Source organism: Thunnus thynnus, chromosome 8, assembly GCF_963924715.1.
Source record: "Thunnus thynnus chromosome 8, fThuThy2.1, whole genome shotgun sequence".
Classification (NCBI taxonomy): Eukaryota; Metazoa; Chordata; class Actinopteri; order Scombriformes; family Scombridae; genus Thunnus; species Thunnus thynnus.
This window is the reverse complement of record NC_089524.1, coordinates 31,186,045-31,207,070: the sequence shown is the minus strand read 5'-3', so window position 1 is coordinate 31,207,070 and position 21,026 is coordinate 31,186,045. Positions and strand designations below refer to the sequence as shown.

Genomic DNA, 21,026 nt, shown 5'->3' with positions numbered 1-21,026 from the left:
TGTTGAATGTTCAGAATGGTTAGCAGGGGAGTTAGCCAGTACACTGGTTGATTTTAAACCTTATTTCCTATAAACACCCAAATAGGAAATGGATTACTTCACATTGTATGTCATGTTGTGCAAGTCAAAAGATGTTTATATGAGCCAAGTCCATTACTGAAGAAAAACAAGAACAAGAAGTTTCCATCTACCCTTTTTTATGCGCTTTTTCAGTAACACTGGAAATTCGAGAAAAGTTGGATGCTTGGATGAAGTGGAAAAGTATGTATAAATAAAAGCAAAATGTGATAAAGTGCAATGGAAACAGATTTAGCAAATAAATGATGACGTACAGGGAGCATGTGATTTTAAATGTCTCTGAAGCTTCGGCCTTGCTGGGTAGCATTCAATACGTGTCTGTCTAACCGACACCGGGCTGTTATCAAAACGCTTCCAAAAGCAAAAAGCATGTTAGCTGTTCAAGATTCTCCATTTCCACTGTCCATTACGCCCTCCATCACCAGTATTTTTATTATGTTTCCATCGCCGCAGCTTTGACTGTCACTCTAGTAATAACGTCATTGCATTGCATCATCTTCTTCTTTCTGTGGTTTACTGCACTCAGTAGAAGAATCAGTACCACCAACTGTTTACTTTGATGCGCTTAATTATTAATATTTGCGAAACAGAAGTGGATGGAAATGCACATTAATTCCCATTTTCTTTTATCGATTTTCTTGAAATTTCAGTTAAAATTTGCTTTATATTTTGATGGAAACATGACTGAACATGCTCAGTCACAGTCAAGCTGGACTGGGCTTACACTCACATGTAGTGCAAACTGGTACATTTAGGTATCATGGGAAGGTCTCTATGAGCAGGGAAGCACTGATTTCACTGCCAGTATGAAGGCTACAGTGGTTGAGGTTTTAATGGTGCGTATGCCGGTAAATGCTCCATCTTAATTCTTCTAGATCTCAGTGCAGCTTTTGACACTGTTGACCATACGATTCTCCTGGATCGCTTGACGTGCTGGGTTAGCATTTCTGAATCCGCACTTGATTGGTTCCGCTCTTACATTTCAAACAGACAATTAACTGTATCCATTGGCAGCTCATCCTCCACACCTGCAAATATTTCATGTGGGATTTTGCAGGGATCAGTTTTAGGTCCACTTCTTTTCTGTCTTTACATGCTCCCCTTGGGAAGAATCATCCAAACTCAAAACATCTCTTTTCACTAGTATGCAGATGATACTCAGATCTACCTCCCCCTCAATTCCCCAAATCAGGCCAATGTAACCCATTTACAAAACTGTCTCCAAGATATTAAAGACTGGTTGGCTCATAACTTCCTTCAGTTAAATGAGGACAAGACAGAGACCATACCAGTTATTAACAAGGTCCAAGAAACAAGACCACATCACCCCTATCCCTGCATCCTTACACTTGCTCTATGTTCATTATAGGATAACCATCAAAATTCTTCTAATTGCCTATAAATCTCTCCAAGGTCTCGCCCCTACATATATCCCAGAACTTCTCACCCCTTACAGCACCACCAAACCCCTCAGATCCTCCAACCCTGGCATGTTGGCTGTGCTCTGTTAGTGGGAAAAAAAAAGGCTGGGGACAGGGCTTTTTCTGTAGTGGCTCCACAGCTCTGGAATAGCCATTGAGACAGGCTGAGTCTGCTGATGCTTTTAAGATGCACCTTAAGACTCACTTTTATTCTCTGGTTTCTAATTGTGTTGAATCTGTTTTTATTTCTATCTGATTTCTTGGATTTAAAACTGTGGACCCAAACCATGCCAGCAAAATGCTCCCCACAGCATAACAGAGCCACCAGATCCCCTCATTGTAGGGGTCAAGCATTCAGACCTACACCGGTTTTTCCTTTAATTTGTCACCCGTCTTTATGCCCTTATGTCTGTCTTTTAAAGTTCTATATAAATAAAATAAACTTCAAACTTAACGAACCACACAGATCACTGGCACACAGGATGTCCCCATAATTAGTGGTTAAATTTCCCTTTGAACCAGGGCCTGTCTAACTGACATGTCTGAGTTTATAATGGACTGTAATGCAATGTATCAAACTGTGTGTTTACAGCAACACAGTGATCACTGTGAACTACCACATTAAGGTTAAGGCATGAATGTTACATAGCCCTGCTTCACTAGTCACTGGCACTTTGTTTCATAGTTGGTTTGACAGATTGCAGGATGTGTGGGTGTCATCACAAAATATGAAAAGGAAAACAGAATGATTCATTTGGTGTCTGCTGTTTTTGACCATGGTTGTTTTACACTGGTTAAAATGAAACATTAACGTACTGACTATTTTCACAGAATGAAGGATGTTGTTGATATTCTAAATTCTGTGTTTTGATACTTCCTGAAGCGGTGCTTGTCCATTATGCCACCCATCCATATCTGCCTGTTCTGCTTCCCAAAATCCACCCACCACAGAACAAGAAAACCTGACCTTCAGCCGTAATGGACAACATAACCTGTTGACTTGTGGGTAATGCAGTTTTTAATGGACTAGCTTGAACTTTCAGAGACGGGAATGTAGCGAGGATGAGGGCAAGGGCAGGAAGCGGGGGAGAAAACAAGAAAAAAAAATGAGTATTGAAAGGAAGAAATACAAAACAGAAGCTAGATAAGAATGTTTGGCTGTTATTGTTTTCCATGTCTAACATCCTGAGACATGGCCTGTGGTATTCAGGAGATTTAATGCGGAGGAGAGAGTGAGGGATCCATAAAGCCTCTACTCTCCCTCAACACCTCAGGGGAAGCTATCTTTAATTCATGAACACTATAAAAATAAAGGTTTTTCTCTTATGGCCCCGCAGCCAGTAACAAACTCTCACAGCTACATGGCACCAGGCAGATGTTGATGCTGTGGTTATGGATGGATACTGGCTTTTGAGACCCAGGTGATATTTTATGCGGAAATGAACAGAGTCCACCCTCGGCTGTGCTGTTAAATGGATACCAATAAGCTGGGTGTTGATACTGTGTCTCTGCAGACACCAGATAGATGCGTGACAGCCAGATTTTCAGTGCACACTATGCACAATACTGCATTCTATTATAGTATTATAGCACAGGAGTCAATTAGACAAGTGTGTCTGGTGGTTTTTTAAAATCATAATTTAGTTGTAGACTTACACATACATGTGGTCTTTGAACCTAGAATAACTTTATGTTTAACATTTAAAAAGACAGTCTTGAACAGTTAATTTAGATGTAATGCCAAATCTGTGATCAAATGTTATTCACTAATTTCAGATTCATATTTTTAAAACCAGATTTTAGAATAATATGGTAATTATTGCTAAAAACAACTTTTGTGCATTGGTAACAAAACAAAAAAAAACCCAGATGTCTCCTGACCACTGAAAACTGGGTATCTTCAGTTTGTTTACCAGTTATCTAATCAGGAGACGATGGTGTGATGGCTCATCACATTGTCTATATTTGAGGTTACACTCTCACCTTTACCTCAAACAGACCATCTGTGGTCTAAAAGTTGTAAATCATGTCTAAATATAATAACAAGACTAAGCAGTTAGCAGCTAGCTAGTACTTTTGTTGCATTTCATCCCCTGCCCTCGCTCCCTCTGACTGTCAAATAAATGCAAAATGCCAAAAATAAAAAACCCCAAAAACAAAAATAAGACTACTAAAGATAAGAAATCAACAAATTTCTTGGCAATCCATCCAATAGTTGTGGAGACTTACGACCACAAAGCCGATCTCATGGTGGTGCCAGAGGAAAAGATTACCAAGGTCAGTAGGATAAATAATTAACTCAGTATTTCTGAAGTTGCGGTTGACTTTAAGGACCTAAATGCTCTTGTCAAGTTTTTCCTTTGGTCCATGGCTAGTGAGACAGGACGCAAGCTCAGACCTAGGTGTCAGGATCAAATGCTGTGTGCATCCAGCCAACTCCCCAAACTCCACGTCTTTATTACTGCTGTATGAACACTGTCACACTGCTTCCAAAATGTTGCTAGTTCACTATTCTCTATTGCAAGTTTGTTGCATATGGACATAACTTGTAGGACACAATTGGACTGCATCTTTGACATAACGTCCAGATAATGTGGATAAACTCTACTTTTCATATTGCATTTTTCATATTGTGAATTGCAGGAAAATGGACAAATATGTCTATAGTATATTGACTGGGCTATGACCATATGACATGTTGTAGTTTAATTCCTTACTTTTAAGATCCAATCAATTTATGGGAATACATTCCAATATTAGAAATGTACATACAAGATTGATAATGTAAAATTAGAATATGTTTTTAAAATGGGATTTTAAATGTGTGTGTGGACAAACATTTCAGTTTGTTCCATTAAATCGCAATAAAACATAAGCAGCATAGAACCAAAATGTAGTAAGACGAAAACATTCAGCTGAAAAACAAGACACCGCAAAAGTGATTAAAGAATTCACTTTTCCTAATTAAATAATACTTAAAAAAAAGAAAGCTACATCTTCCACTGCTGTTTACACACTGAAGAGACACAATGCAACCACGCTTATTTTATGTTTTTATTTTTTTCATAAATGCTGACTTGTATCACGCAGCCCTAATTACTTCTCCTTTTGCTCTTAAGTTTGCACTTTCACACTTCCACACATGGGAGTTTCCTGCAAGCATATGATTTACTGCCGACCGCCCTGAAATGTGAACCGAGTTTCTATGGAGACACTCATTCATTTCATTACACTGCTGTTGACTTTTCTTATTTGTCCCCAGTGGTTCTTACAGTTTCTTCCATTATCTTAGAACACCACTGGGATCAGGGTGTGATCATCAGGGCTTGGGGGTTATTGTATAATCCAAATGTGTTTTATTCATGGATGTGAGAATATACAATGGATGGTAAGTTTGAGGTTGTTTTAATGTATAATTTACGTGGGATTATGAATAATTTGTGGTCTTTGCAAGCGTTTCCTTCTGCCCTCCCGGCGCTTCTCTATGGCAGGGAGAGAGGAAAAGCCATGATTGACAGCTGGCTTCATGCTCTGCAACTACGGCAACTGACAAGGTCATGTCAAATGAAATGATTGGTGAGGAGGAGTGTTTTGGGAAATATTTTCCCTCTCTGCTTCTTTGTCTCCCTGCCCTGATCACACTACATGTGTTCAACCACCTCACGAGTACACCGGCATGGCAGTAATTCATGAATGAGAGGTGAATCTACTGCAGATTAGTGAAAGATGGCAGATATAGCAGATGACCTGTCAATCTGTTCGGAGCTAAACGAGATGAGATAAAAGACAACTTTGTTCCTCAACCGCATATGTCTTCTTATTGAACTAGTAGGCTTACACAGATATGTGTGTGTGTGTGTTGACGTGTGCAAGTATTTGATATCATAGAATGGTTTTGAAGGGCGTTTTTGTCCCAGAATACCAATGCTGTGTTTCCTCACCTCTTCAAAGCCACAAGAGCTGTTTATGATTATGAGAGCTGTGAAGGTCAAACAGAGCAGCTGTTGCATCAGGCTTTTTATTTGTTATGCAGAATTTGTTCTTGGGTTCAGCTCTGTAAGTGACTGCTACTTAAAAAAAAAAAAAAAAAAAAGCCAACTTTGATCTGCAATTGCACCTAATGGAGGCAGTTATGAGTCACTGAATGAACTACATACATTTTTTTTCCCACTGCGGCAGCTCTGTTTCCATTATTTATTATTGGCCAAATGTATTAATAGTTTTGATGTAACTCCTTATTTATATAATCCTAACCCTTTACACAGCCCCTCTATTCAGCCTCTGTCTGAAACAGGCCATTTTAGCTCCTGTTTCTTTAAGGCCCCCCTCACGAGGAGCCCACTCTGTTCTGATTGGCCAGCTCTTGGAAGCTGTCCTTCGGCTGCCGGCTTAGGAGGTCACTTCAGCATAACTAAAGTAGCAGGATTTCACTGCGTTTTCTTGGTCTTTACTCAAAATGTCAACTTCTCAAAAACATCCGTGCATGTTTGAGCCGCAGTCTGATCCGAAATATGAGAGGGGACCACGTGAACAATGCATGGAAAAACCATAGCAACAACCTTAGCAACCAAGGTTATGGAACAGACAGCCATTTATGGGATGAATGCTGCATTATGTTTACCACCTACAGGAAACACAGTTGATGAGAGCGGTGATACTGAACCAAAACACTAAAATTACAAACCATAAAACAAAAACAATGAGCTGAAAGACACTAAAAGGTTCTGTAGAGCTGAGGGGAACTGCAGGGTCAGGTGATCATTCTCTGTGGGATCATAACGAGCGACCCCTTTTACGTTTCATGTCGTCATTCGCTCCGTTGTTAATATAAACATTTATCTGTTGAGTTTTAATGTTAGCTTGACCAAAGCATTTGTCAGTGTCTTCGAAAATGACCAGTACAAAAATGATTGATAGGAGCTTTTTCTGATCTGCCCTGCTATGTTAAAGTTTGGTTAAGTTTAGGTAACTCAAACTACTTCGTTAAGGTTAGGGAACGTTAAACAAAAAAACAATGCTGCCAGCTGGTAGGAGACAGGATATGTCAGGATATTAATTTAATTCACCAGCTGAACAGCTTCTGTACCTGCAGCAATTCAAATGAATGATTTTGTCTGATGATTGTAGCAGCAACGTCAGTCTGTTGGACCACATTCCTCTGAGAGGATGGGACTGTCACTTTGGTGAAAATTAGCGCAGAAAAGGTGTACAGATAGCAATACAAGTGGGATCGTCAAATGTTGTTACACTTTGAAATGGAGCTGTGATCTCAAAGAGCAACATTTTGCTTTTTATCCCACAACCACCATGATTTTGTGGGGGGCATCCTTAAAAATTGCATGATCATTCAGCTGAGACAACAGGCACAATTCGCCCCCTCACCACATGATTTATTGAAAAAGAGCTTTAAAGTATGGTGATGTTTTGGTCACAGACGTCAACCATCAACGCATCTAACTAGAACTGACAAGGAGGCAGTCAACCAGCAGCTGGAAGAAGACCAACAGATACCTTAGTTTAGACTTAGCCCAGGGATTTAATGTGAGAAAATGGTATTTCTTGCTGCTCTGGTGTGATGCTATAGTTAGAAAAAGCTACTTTCAAATGAAATGCTGTAGCAGTTTGCTTGCTTAATTTGCACTAGAATGCTTTAAGTAATCCACCCCCTTGATTCCATTTTCTTTCAGTAACCTTTGGTTTAGTTCAACTCTTAGAAGATTTATTTAAATGAAAAATTCAATGTCTTCAGCTCAGACATAATAGGTCGTAGCTTTCAGTTTTTCAAAATCTCAAAATATCCAATAAGTATTTGTTTATTATCTGCAAACCTTATGACATTCGCATAAGTCTCAGCTGTTTTATGTGGTTAATGCTAATTAGTAAATATTTGTTATCGTTCCACTGTTTCTTAATAGCTACAATAATAACCACAGGTTTGAGGTTAGGGGACAGTTGTAGTTATATTTTTTTAAAAACTTAACGACTTGCAGTTGGAAATGGGAAATGAACTGGCAAAGTCCACCACTGCTGGGTCATACTATCCACCCAACCCACCATCTCCAAATGTGGAAAATTGTCTATCACACTTAGACTGTACTAGTTTTCCACCAGGATTCTGTCATGTTTCAAACAAAAACTTACACCATCAGAATGCTTAGAAAGATTCTACAATCACATAAAAATCCTGCACAAGATAGCTCTAAGTTATATACCCTGTTTAGTTACATTACCGCTAATCCCCCTTTCTACTCTGTAGAACTGTAGTAACTTATGGTGCTTTATATTTATATTCTAATGTGCCAGCAGTAAATCCTTGAAAAATATCTCTCCTTCCACTTCTTAAGATTTCATTATTATTATTCTACAATCTATGACCGTTTCTTATTGTAAGTTGCAGTAGATCATCAAGAGATCTGTAGTGACTTAGCGTTTAAAGGCCCAACACAGTGCTCCTTTGATTTGTGGCTGAACATTAATACTTGTAAGAATTAATATATTCTACAGGGGAAAAAAAATGTTTCAAAGCAGGTTGACAGAGAATGAGAACGGATATAGATATGAATTATGAGATATTATGTATTCAACATTTATGAAAAAAGAGAATGTAATGTTTAATAGTTTTGGTAATATTGGGAAGGCATATCACAGAACACATGTTTTGTTCTTACTACCGTACTATACATGTAAGAGGATTGAAGTGATAGATAGGTTAACTGGAATGTCAGTAAACAAGACTAAGGGCTCTACTCTCGTGCCGGCGCAGGGTGTGAAGTATACTGGCACACTGGCGGCCTGCAGTTTTCCTGCAACGCACTGAGATTATTTCCTTGACTACACCAGTAGAGGGTGTGGCAATGTCAATCCAGCAGCGCACTGCAATCTTGGTGCCAAGAATGAGTGCGACTCGTGTTGTCTGCCGCTCACCTGCTCAGAGTAGATCAAAAACTCGTCTCACTTATGTAATATTTTGTTACTTTATTTGGTAAAGGCACATCTACATAAACCTCTCTGAAATCACACAAACTGCTTTTTTTCCATCACCTCTATCAATGCATAATTATTGACACCAGATCCACTGGTTAAACTGTTGCAGAATAACCACAGAAACCTCCGGGCTCATGTGCAAATCAAACTTATCGGATATGATTAATTACTCTAAACAGTTTTAATGCAAATCAAGAGGTCTGGCCAAAGTGTCGCCTGGAGCTCCATATTTTTAATCACACTACAGGTAAACGTGTGGCTGTGATGAGCATCATTACAGAGATTGTTCGGTTTATATTTTATACAAGTGTGTTATTTTAAAACCCCCAGTCATTATGTAACATGAAGATTAAACAAGCAACTAGGCCTTCCCTAACTGTTACTGCAGTTATTTTTGCATGTCTAATCAAACAGATTTAAACTTGAAAAAATATTTTAGAAATAAAAAATTCCACATGCAAAATACTGAACTAAATTTTAAATTCTACTTTCATTTTATGGCACTACGCTGGCATCACTGCAGACAGCTATTGCATATATCATTGTGGTGATTACTGGATCATCAGCTTGTCCAGAGAAGTGAATTCAAATTAAAAACAGTCATCATCTGCTCTTGGCAGCATATTTTAGCTGCTGTATTCATATTTGAAACTGTTTACAACCCGGACAGCAACAAGTTTCCTCTGAGGGAAACTCTCTGCAGGAGAGGGAAAGCCCTGTGTTTTAAGGAGGATGAAAGTCACAGCCTCCAACAGACTCACTTATAATGTATGATAATGTATTCTCTCTGATCCCCCCCCACCACAGGTGCACCTGGCACACCTGGCCATGAAAATACCAAAAGTGCACTGCGCAGAGCGCACCTGACTGTGATCTGCACCGCACGCTGGGTTCACAAAAATAGGACGCTTCAAGACTTGAACATCAGCTCATAATGGCCACGATAACATGCTGATGTTTAGCCAGTATACTATTTACCATGTTCAACATCTTAGTACAGCTGAGACTGTTGGGAATGTTGTTAGTCCTGCAGGGATTGCATTTGATCATAAACTGAAGCATTTAAAAGATGAAAATTTGACCTGATGATGGCTCTAGATGAAAAGTCAAGGGATTACAATTCATCTTGAGGCGACCATGAATGTCTGTAACAAATTTCATGCTTATCCATATAACAGTTGTTGACAAATTTCACTAGAGAAATAGGCAGGGGATCACCAAAGCATCATCTGGGAACCATGAATATCTATACAAAATGTTGTGCTAATACATCCTCAAGATGTTGAGATATTTCACTAGATAAGTGAACATTTTACCCTGCTGTTGGCGCTAAATGAAAGTCAGAGATCACCAAAGTCAGAGGGGTTCTTCACCTGGACACCATGAATGTTTATACAAAATTTCATGGCAATCCATTTGATAGTTTTTCACATATTTCAGGCTGGAACAAAGTCATAATAATTCACTCAGAAATTCTGAAATTAAAGGAAATTATAAGTCCTCTGTCAGGGACTAACCTGATTTTGCACCAGGTTTCCTCAATGCATGAACCCACCTGTTCACTCTCCATGTACACACTGTATATCTTTAAAATCCATGCTGCTCTCAGTGTCCTCGCCTGCATATCCACCTACCTATGGATGTGCAATGAAGGAAGGAAGTGCAGTAGTCAAATTAGCAAAGGCAGACACTCACCCAGATGCCTAAGGGCCTTACTGTGCATATTTTACAAGCTAAGTGTCACCCTTAATGAAATGCTTCTCTGAAACTTAAAAAGAAGCATATTTACTTCTAAAGTAAATTTACATGTATACATAAAGCAAGACAAGGAATATTATAACAAGGCTTTTGCTCTCCAGCAGTGATAGGTATCAGGCTGAAAGCTCACTGCAGTGTGTGTGGCTGTAACAGGAGGTCAGTAGTTAAATGAATGAATGTTACTCAGAGGATCCTTCATCTGCATTGAGCTAGAAGTAATGAAAGTGTGGTGGAGCATTGAAGATTGATGCCAGGGACCTCCCAGACCTCTTCCCTCTGCTTTTTACCCTCTTTCCTTCATCTATAAACACTCTGCTTATTCTTCCCTGCCTTCCTGTTTTCTACTCTCTTGCTTTGTGTGTCTGCCAGTGCCTTTGTGCCTTTTTTCTCCTCACAGTATCTATCTTCCTTCTTCACCAGGACTCTTCAGGACTCTCTCTCCCCTCTTTGCCTTTCTACCTCAATCTCTCCTTGAATCTGCTTTGTAATACATAAGTGGCTACCGTGTCTAAATAAGGACAGTTCAGCAATCACTCAGACACCTGTGACCTATTTAGAGCTAAATTGATCTGGCATTGTAAAACGTCCAATCAACAATAATCAGTGTCACCAGTAATGTTATATTTTTGTGCAGTCTTGTGGGTATGTGCAGTGATTGCTTCTGAGACTGGGAAGATTCTATTCTTGATTAGTTTTTTGTAGAAGAACGTTTACTTCTGTCTCAACAGCAGGCCACCATCAGCCAATCAGGATTATTATTTATCTCTATGTGTATACTGGTTACATGTTAAGAAACAAAAAAAAAACAAATAAAAACCTAATTTAAACATTTAATAATGATTTTTGATTCATTTGGAGATATTAAAGGTCCAGTGTGTATTCAGAGTTGCAATATACGACATCCAGCCACTAGATGTTGCACTATAGCACCAACATCTGAGACCAAAACAAATGTGTATATTGTTCAAAGTTGGAAAAAAAAGCGGTCCTTGAACAGACAGCTCATGAAACTCAGATCAAACTGTTAAACTAGGTTTGGATAACAACACACATAGAGGTAGTGTGACTTCATTCTCTGCTCAGGTCATCATTGCTCCACTGCAATATTTTCACACGATCATATCAGTGGGCTACTACGACTCACTCGCACACTGTACAGGCACAATAATACCCTGCGTTATTGTGGAATTGTTTTGAGTCATCCACCCTCTCTTCATTCTTCAAAGGACATCTACGTGAAAGGTACAAGAGTAGGTGTAGCTCCATTAAGGAATAGGGCAGTGCGTAAGATGTGTGAATGTTGCGTAAGTGAGAGAGTGAGCGGCAGAAAAGTGACAGTGATGCAAGCGGAGCAGAGGAGGAGGTTAGCAGTAAGTTGTCAATCTGGCAGTAAATGTAAAGGACATGTCTGGCAACCCCCCTCCCCTTGGTGTTTTCCACCAAAATTGTCTCATCATTACATCACCTCATGAGTTACTACATCATGAGCTTTAAAGCCCCTGAGAATCTGCCTCCAAATTATAAGTATTTATAATGTCTCATATTCAGGATTAAATAAGCAACACATACAAAACTAAAACATTTGTAATATCCCCAGTGACATAACCAAAACTTTGGCAGAAAATTAGTTTTCAGGGCCTTTAAGCTCCACATCATCACTCTGACTTCAGGTGGTTTGACCGTGTTATGTCATTTGAATAAAACTTCTTGTAAAGTCAAATGTTTTCATTGAATTACAGCCTATAAGTTTGACTGCAGTTTTGAGGCATTTCATACAATGTTACTGTTGTTTTTTTGCTTTTTTTTTTTTTTTTTTTTTTTTTAACACCAAGCGGTTATTGATTGGGCAGTTCATTTGCCCATTCATGGTGGACTTTGATGATGCAGCGTGTAAAAGGGACTGTTAAACTTGATGACATACCAAGACACTTGGTGGGAGGTTTTATACAGCTGCTCTCCAGTCAGATATCACACATACACACACACACACACACTTCATGAATTTGATCCACCCAAACTTAATGAGGCTGTATAGGAGCTGTATTGAACCCAGAGCTGGTTTTACTGGGCCAAACACAACCACAGACACACACATTTACACATTTACATCTCCCTGTTCACACATACCCACTACACCCTTGAAGCCATGCATTCCCGTTGCACACACACACACGCGCACACAAACACACACACACTCAGATCCATCCACTTAACTCAATGTCTCAGCTTGACTTCTGCTCTCTGTCACATTCATGTGTGTAAATGTTTCGCACCACCCTGCAGTGCTTGTAGTCATCATAATTGTTTTTATTCATTTTTTGTTCATAATTGTGTTATTAAGTGATGAAACTTCTTTATTTAAGTTATCCAAAATTATTTGTATTACTTCCGTTTCAACTCAGAAATTTCCATGCAAATTGTTTTTTGTATTAGTAACTTATTTCACTTCAGTCAGACTAAATTACACATAGCAATTCCGGTTATGTGAACAAATTGTTTATTGTTAAACCACTGTCAACTTACATATGTAACATAACAAATCAACATTTTTAAATTAGGACAAAGCAAAGCACTTATTTCTTGACCTTTTCCATGTTACAACTAACAGTACAGAAGTTCAGTGCCCATTAACATCATTTGGCTGCCACTGTAAAAAAAAAAACATAAAAAAGACCACTTTGAAGACACTAGCACGCTAAACGTCTACTAACTTTACTCTAATTGCAGTGGAGCTGAATTAGCTGAGGACAAGCTATAATTTCAATTTTAGTGTTGTGTAAAAATGATTTCTTGCACTCTGTGCTGATATAGTTAGTAGCTGTTGTGAATAAAACAAAGCAAAATAGTTACTCACCAAATAACTTTGCCTTAAATGATAATCCAGGCAAACCCTCGTTTCTCCCGGTTACTCCCCCTCCTTTCTCTTGTGGCAGACACGGTCTGGCAGCAAAACAAGTCCGGGCTAATTCAGTCTTGTTCTGTGGTTTTAAATGACGTTCACTAGATATACAAGTTGCACTAACTTAATACTTTTCTATTGTTAAGTGAAGGCATATTACTGAATTAAGACAGTTTTCTTTATTTTCATTTTTACCAACGTCTTAAAATAAGTTACCAACTGACTAAAGCATGCATGTAACAAGCTTAATTTTTTATGCTGAAAAAGCTAAACTGACTAACCCCATGAATCATTTCTTATGGTCAGTCACTTAGCCCAAGTACCTTTTAACTACATTTATCTAGGGATGCACAATATTATCGCATGTCATCAGTATCGACCGATAAAAGCTCTAAAGTGAAACATCGACATCGGCCATTTATGCAGATTATGAGAGGCTGATTTGTTGCCTTCTCCTCTGCCGCCTGACTGTGCTTTCCTTCATGGACTGTTTCACCCTGACAGTTCCGGTGCTTCTTCCGCAGGCTCCACTTCAGACCCACTGCTTCTTCCCACTTTAACATGAATGAGATTAAATCCTACACATTAATCCTATCTGTCTAATAAACTCAAAGAAAACTCTGCTGCTCCACCCACTTGGCAGGTTCATAAAAGTTTTAATGCTGAGCGTCTGAACTCCAGTCTTAAGTTCTTCCTTCATATATTGTCTTTCTTGATTATACTTAGTACAATCTATGCTTGCATGCATAATTGTCTCCTCAGCCAGCTGGAAAAATATATGTGCATATATCGGTGTCGGCATCAGCAATTGGCCACAATGAGTTGGTCATTATCGGCATTTTGGATATTGGCAAAAAATCCAATACTGTGCGTCCCTACATTTCTTACATTTTCTTCTATACTCAGTGCTTATGCAGCATCCATTACCTTGAGTAAGATGAGCAGTCTTAACCTGACCCGTGTGGCTGATACCAAGCTTTCAACACATACTGCCAGGGTTCATGGATTACAAATGTCAACATGCTTTATGCTAATTAAAACACTTACTTAAAGGTGCAATATACAATATTCAGCCCCACCAGATATCGCACTAGAGCACTAGCATCTCAGACCAAAACAAATGCATGCGTCGTTACTCAGTAAAGTCAGGAGAAAAAAAAGAAAGTGGTCCCTGAACCGACAGCTCACGAAACTCAGATCAAACTGTCAAACCAGGCAGTGCTGATCAAATATAGATCAATATTCTGTTACTACATTGCCTATTTCTTTGCTCAGCACCTGGCAGTGCACTGCATCTACCAATCAAATACATGCACACTAACGTGAATGCGACAGTTGATCACTGTGATAACTTCCTAGTGCTGTAAAATTCTTCTACAAAGTAGTATAAACTACTGTACAGTGTTTTGGCATCTGATGAGCTATTGCTTGGTTTCTGTTTGGGCTTAGGTTTGGGACTACAACCAAGAAGAGGTTAACTGTGCTTCAGATATCGTGGAAATTAATTTTTCAAATAAAACTTTGGGGAGTTTTCCATGACCCCAAGAACGTTACACAGTAACACGACCTGAACTCCAACCAGAGGAACAAGGTTAATATTGAGTTCTTAGGCCATTGTTTCTAGCCTAACGTCCCTGCTGCGTGGGTTGTAATTTGGCCCGGGATTTTTCTCGGCAGAGTTTGCTGAACTGAGTGTCACTGGTTGGTTAAACACAAGCCTCAGGCTGCTACAACTAATGTACAGGATTCATTCACACAGTAAGCAAGCTCTGATTTAGAGGGCAGTGATCAAATGAGTAAGTGAGCAAGAGAAACTCAAAGATAAGATATTTTGCTTATTGTTTCAATGCAGTAATGTACTAAATCATGAATAAACAAACATAGAAGTCTGATCACATTGTTAATACCACCAGGTCCATGTCCAACCATGGTGAACCATGAGCAACAATGACTAGATGTTTTTGTTTGTGTTTCGTCATGTGCAAAAATTGTGTCTCAGACAGAGCCATTGTTTTTAAATTATTTTGTAATGTTCCAAATCTTAATAGTTTGACAGATGTGGTGGAAACAACAGGAATGCACATAGGGGACGTTAAAGCTACATACATATATAGTGATAAAACATGAGGAAACAGTGTAAAATTAGATTCATGTATATTATAGGTGACATCATGGCATACAGGAAGGTGTGTGACGCCCAGGGTGGCCCACTGGTCGGTGAGGTTCTGCACTGCTCTGGAGGTCTGGATCTGGACTGGGACCTGGACAAGGAGGAGCTGCAAGAACCAGGACCCAGATCGGACCGCGTGCAAATGCAACACGTAGAGTGCCAGAGATCAGGTAGTATTTCCTATAAATATCTGCAAATTTGGGCTGGGTGATATGACCAAAATCTCTCAAGCTGTATATTTTAATTACACTGTATATGTAAAGCCCAACAAGGGACAAGAGTTGAAAATTAGCAATAGCTGTAAACCCTCTGTGCAGTACATCCGTTTCATGCTCTGTATGGGAACTATGTTAAATTGCATCGACCCTATCAAATAAAATAAAAACAAATAAATAAATAAATATCCCTATATAAGTCATTTCATATCCTGATAACGATACGTATCCCGATATAGAATATTTTAATTCCATTAATAAATAGTCGGTCGGTCCCCCCCTTCCCTCCCCTGCTGCCTGTCCATCCTTTGCGCAGATTAAATTAAATTACTCTCCTTGGCTTTTTACTCCAGAAGCTTTTATTGCACTTACAGTAACGTAATAAGTGTAGTTGTCGTCAACTGGAGTACTTCACCTGCCTCACTGTCTCTCCTGTGTGTGCAACACACACACCGAGGGCTCAGCCCCACTCACGGTGAACCATAGAGAGCAGAGGGGAGTGGCGCGACCATAAATGACAGCAAAAAGCAGTTGAGACTTTCACACTGAGCTGAAATTAAACGAGTGCACATAAATTTGGTAAAAAGCATAAATAGAGACAGTCTCTACTGTGTTTTGCTGTCATTTATGGTTGCCATCTCATTGTTTCTTTGCTCTTTCTCAGCGGGGGCAGGGCTCAGCCCTCTGCGTGTGCGCAGCAAAGGAGACAGACAGCGATGGAGAGTAAGAGAGTTGACAACAACTAAACCTGTTATGTTACTGTAAGTGCAATAAAAACTTTGCAAGTAAAAAGCCAAGAGGAGTAACTTATCAATGTAATCCGCGCAAAAGATGGACAGACTCAAAATGACAAAAAATATTGCTGTAAAGAGTGTGATTTGTGTCACAACAAAATAAACATTAGAGCATAATATGAAATGATACACATTGTTCTCTCATCACACGATATATATTGTTATATCACACACCCCTGTTGCAGATTTTTCGGTCATGCTGCAGTGCAGACGTGTTTTCCTCAGCTCTCGGCTTCCCATATGCTTTGCGCTTTCTTCTTGCATTTTCTAATTTCCTAAATATTCTTCCAAAGAGAGCTATTACCTGTTGCAGTGGCACTAAAGAAAATGTCTATAGTGTAATCGCGGAACGAACAAAAGTTTACTTTTGGGACACGGGAAAGTTTCAGAGCCCTACCCCAGACTCAGCTGCTAGCCTAGCATACAAAGCTTCTCCGACTGGCAAAAGACAACGTAAAATCTGTCTCAAAACCCAGCAAAATTGGTAAGCTGCACAGAGTGTGAGCGACAGATTGAGAGGGTAACACAGCTTGAAAAGTAGATTGAAACGCTGCATCAAATATGTGAGAGTGAGCAATTAATTGACTCTGCAGCAGCTATTGTACAAGGTGCAGAGCCACCAAATGCAAACGGACAGACACAGACTTTTATACACAGGATTGCATTGGATGTAGAGCATCTCATCACGGCCTTGGCTGACATCATCCCCTGGATATGTCCTAACACCACTCGATTAGCTGCTGAGGCTCCCAAACTAGCCTTCCCTAAAGACGCTTCTTACTGGCACCACACTAGAGCTAGACCGAAAGAATCAACTCCAGCCAGGACTTGGTGTGACATCGCCCGCTGCAGAGGCAAATCCAGCAAGAAATCACTAGAGCACCAATGCTACCTCCATCATGTTAAGTCTCATTGCAAAACAGATACAAATCACTGACTCTGAGCGAAATGTGTGATAATACTATATTGAACCCCGAGAAGCTAATCACACCACCAGTGTTCAGGCTAATCAAAACCCAAGAAAATCCTCAAAACCACTGCTAGGTCGAGGGCCAGAAGAAACACTGCTGAAAGACAAGGCTGAAAATCTGACCGTGGATGACACATCTGTCAGGGAGCTAATAGAGATGTTGCCAGCTATACTTTCCACACACCCAAGCAATATGAACATTATTATCTACACTGGATCCTTCGACATTCTGCGAAGGAAAACTGTCTCTGAGATCCTCAAATAAGACTTTTCCCTGCTACTGGAAAAACTGAGCGACTGTCAATTGCAACATGTATTCATTTCTGGACCGATACCAACTTTTGAGAAAGGAATTTAATCTTTTAGCAGACTCCTTGGCCTGAATACATGGTTGACATTGGCATGCCTCACCCATGGGAAAAAAGTTTATTGACAGTTATCTTTTGGAACCGTAAAGACAGTTTTATACCTGATGGATGTCATCCAACTACTCCAACTACTTAGCGCCCACCTACGTCATGTCCTTGGGATGCCATACCCAAACAGCAATGTGTTGATAAGTGCGAAGGACAGTGCACACAGGCAGACAGCCTGTATCCCTTCCCCCTTACCTGACTCTCTGATTCACATCACCCAAGGCATTCAGAGGATTTCTCTGTCCCAATCAGGGACCCAATGACCCCCCTCCTCACTCCTTTCACCACACTCACCAATCAATGAGTTAGTTAAAACTGCCAGGCTGGAGCTCAGCCAACTTGATGAACTATTAAACAGCAATAACCACAGGCATTACCACCCAGATGCCCACAAGAGATGAGAGAGACCCCATGCCGCTTCCTTTAACACACTGGTGATCTTAAACAGCTGATGGCATGGTCAAACACATTGTGGCAAGCACAGACCATCTGGTACGTGTCTCAATAATCTTACATTTGTCAATACAAAGCCCTTAATGGGCAAGGACCAAGCTACATTGCTAACTCCCTTGTTAACTACTTGCCTTCAAGAACACTGCAATCATCTGCTGCTGGTTTATTGGAGGTTCCCAGCAACAGCTGAAAGAAAATCAGGGATGCAGCCTTTGTTAATTATCACCCAAAGCTATGGAGCACACTACCTGTAGACATCAGGGAAGCCAGCTCGCTAAATATTTTTAAAAGAAAGCTAAAAACTTATCTCTTTACTTTAGCCTGTAACTAGCAATGACTTTCTTGATGTTGGCCTGAAATTCTTTTTCATACATTCTATGTATTCTATTTTTAACTTTGTTTTTAACATTATTATTCTTGTTATTGTTATTATGAAATGCCACCATGAACAGGCCAGCCACAGTGACTAGCAGATCCAAAATTTCATTTGTTCATCAACAGTCTTAGCAGCCAACACACAATCAGCACTCATTTAATGATTTCTATCTAATCAAAAATTTTTCCATTTTTTTGTACTTGTAATTGTCATACAAAAATCAATTTATAATTTATATTACATGTAGATATATATTTATAATGCAGTGTGCTGATCTCACTTAAAGCAACACAGTTTGTTTATGAAGAGGTGATTAGTTTGCTTTATGACAGGATAAATACAGCTCATATTAAATGTAAATGAATATTGTCTGTCAATGCAGTTAACATGATGAGCTTGTGAATTATTTATTAAATATCTTTCCTCATTAATAAAAATCCCTCCATTCATAACTGACAAAAAACAACAAAAGAAACAAAAAATATTATTCAAATCAGGTTAACCTGGTCAAAACACGTTTATATTGTGTCATTTTGTAATATGATATTTGCCTCTGTGCTGTAGCTTACTGTAGTTATGATATTATGTTAAATTCATCATGCATTGTTGTGTATGATCTTATCTTATGCATGTATGATGTAACCATGCATATTTCTTTGAGTAAATACAGTCTTACACATCATTTGAAACAAACTTTCATTGTGGAAAAAAATAGCGTCATCAATGTCTTTACCAAATTTTATGGCATCTAAAAGTTTTGTTGATATTTAATTTAAACCACAAATTTCATTCTCATTGTGGTTGCTAGAGGAAAAGTCAGGGAATTGTTAGTCATTAGGATTCATTCTGTGGGCATTATGGATATCTGTACCACATGGCAATCATAGCATTCTATCCAATAGTGGATGAGACATTTCACTCAAATCCAAAAATCAAATTTCAACTTACAACAAGTTTCAGATTGGATCACTTATTTCTCAATGGCATCACTTTCAGGGTGTTCAGACCCTGGCCCCGACCCTGACCCTGAGATGATGGAACCCATCCAGCCATCTGTCTCAGTATCACCACATGGACGTTTTGAACGGCTTCAGGAAGATCCAAACTACATCTCCCACTTCACCAGGGCTCCTGGCCATAAAGGCCAGCGACGACTCCACTGCTTCTTGCTCAGGTAACTCATGGACTGCAGAAATGGCCTTTGCAAAACTCAAGTCAGAAATTCCCTGCTACAGGTAGGTCACATTTACAACCTGTACTTAGCGTACTTAGTGAGCAGGTGTCATCAAAACCACCAACATGGATGATTTTCAGGATAAGCAGTGCTAAAAACAAAGACAAGAATTTCAAGGAACATGAAGTCACTAAAAGTGATCATGGAGTTTCTACAGTCCATGCCACCATGTTGATGTGACCTCACTCTCTTGCTTAATATTGTGACTTTAATTAGAAGGGGCAATCAGCCTTGGGATTGTCAGGACAACGCTGAATGAGCAAGGCAATGTTATCAGAGCAGTTATGCAGTTGTGGCTCATACTCCAAGTTATATAGGACGTGTGGATTGAATATACACATGTAAGATATCCCTGTTTAAACTCTGACCACCTGATGGACATTCAATTGCCAACAGGTATGACAAAACCTGATTATTTATTTCTGGAAGTTTTCCCATCACAATACATACTGATGCATTTGATGATAAATTGGATAAAATAAGTAAAATAAGTATATTACTTATACCTTTGTCTCTTGTCCCTAATACTAAATGAATTCAAAACTGGACTGACTGGAAATCCTTGCCTTTTCCTCCTTGCTACTTAAACTAACTACATATCAGCTAACCCAACACTGGTGCTTGATCATGTCTTTTCACATGTCATCGTCTGGCCAGTATATTTTTCTATTACCCCATTCATTGCCATTATTGGACTGCAGCAGACAGGGTAAGAGTGAGGCCTGAGTACCCCTACAACGTTCCCAGACACCCATCCAATTGACCCAGCACATTGCCAGGATGGGAAAGTGGCATGTTATCTAGATAAGCACCACTGCAGTGTGCTTGAAGTCAAGGTCTGATTGGTGCCCTTAGGCGGCGGGCCACTAGCACCAACATGGACTCAACTGCTATCAAAAAGTAATAGCAGCTAATCAATGTGCATATCAAGCACTTTCTCTCCATTTCGGGTGCTAGAATACTACTGATCAGTGTTTCCCCAGTTCAACAGAAAAGATTCCTGGAGGAAGACACTTACGGTACATGATGTCTTAAGAGAAAGTCCATTCTTCACCTTGGAAACAGTAGTTTGACCAAAAAAAATAAAAATACTGCAGGTCTCCTTACTACCTTTTTCTGGGGGTTATACCAAACAAATGTCATCCACTAAGGAGGACCATCAGATGCAGTTGAAAGATCAAGAGAAAGAAGAATATATTTGCTGTATCAAACATAATCTCTTGACTGATATCTGACCTCTTTCTTTTGGTCTTAATAG

General features: G+C 39.4%; 1 protein-coding gene across 4 annotated transcripts in view; it reads left to right on the top strand.

The window, feature by feature from the left end:
- LOC137188328 (inactive N-acetylated-alpha-linked acidic dipeptidase-like protein 2) overlaps positions 1–21,026 on the top strand; it is a 581,495-nt gene that overhangs the window by 182,458 nt on the left and 378,011 nt on the right. For all 4 annotated transcript variants that reach the window (XM_067597950.1, XM_067597951.1, XM_067597952.1 and 1 more), the window contains 2 exons: positions 15,304–15,480; positions 19,531–19,708. In XM_067597950.1, the coding sequence (XP_067454051.1) occupies positions 15,312–15,480; positions 19,531–19,708 (347 nt within the window). In that variant the 5' untranslated portion in view covers positions 15,304–15,311. The remainder of the gene's footprint in view (positions 1–15,303; positions 15,481–19,530; positions 19,709–21,026) is intronic.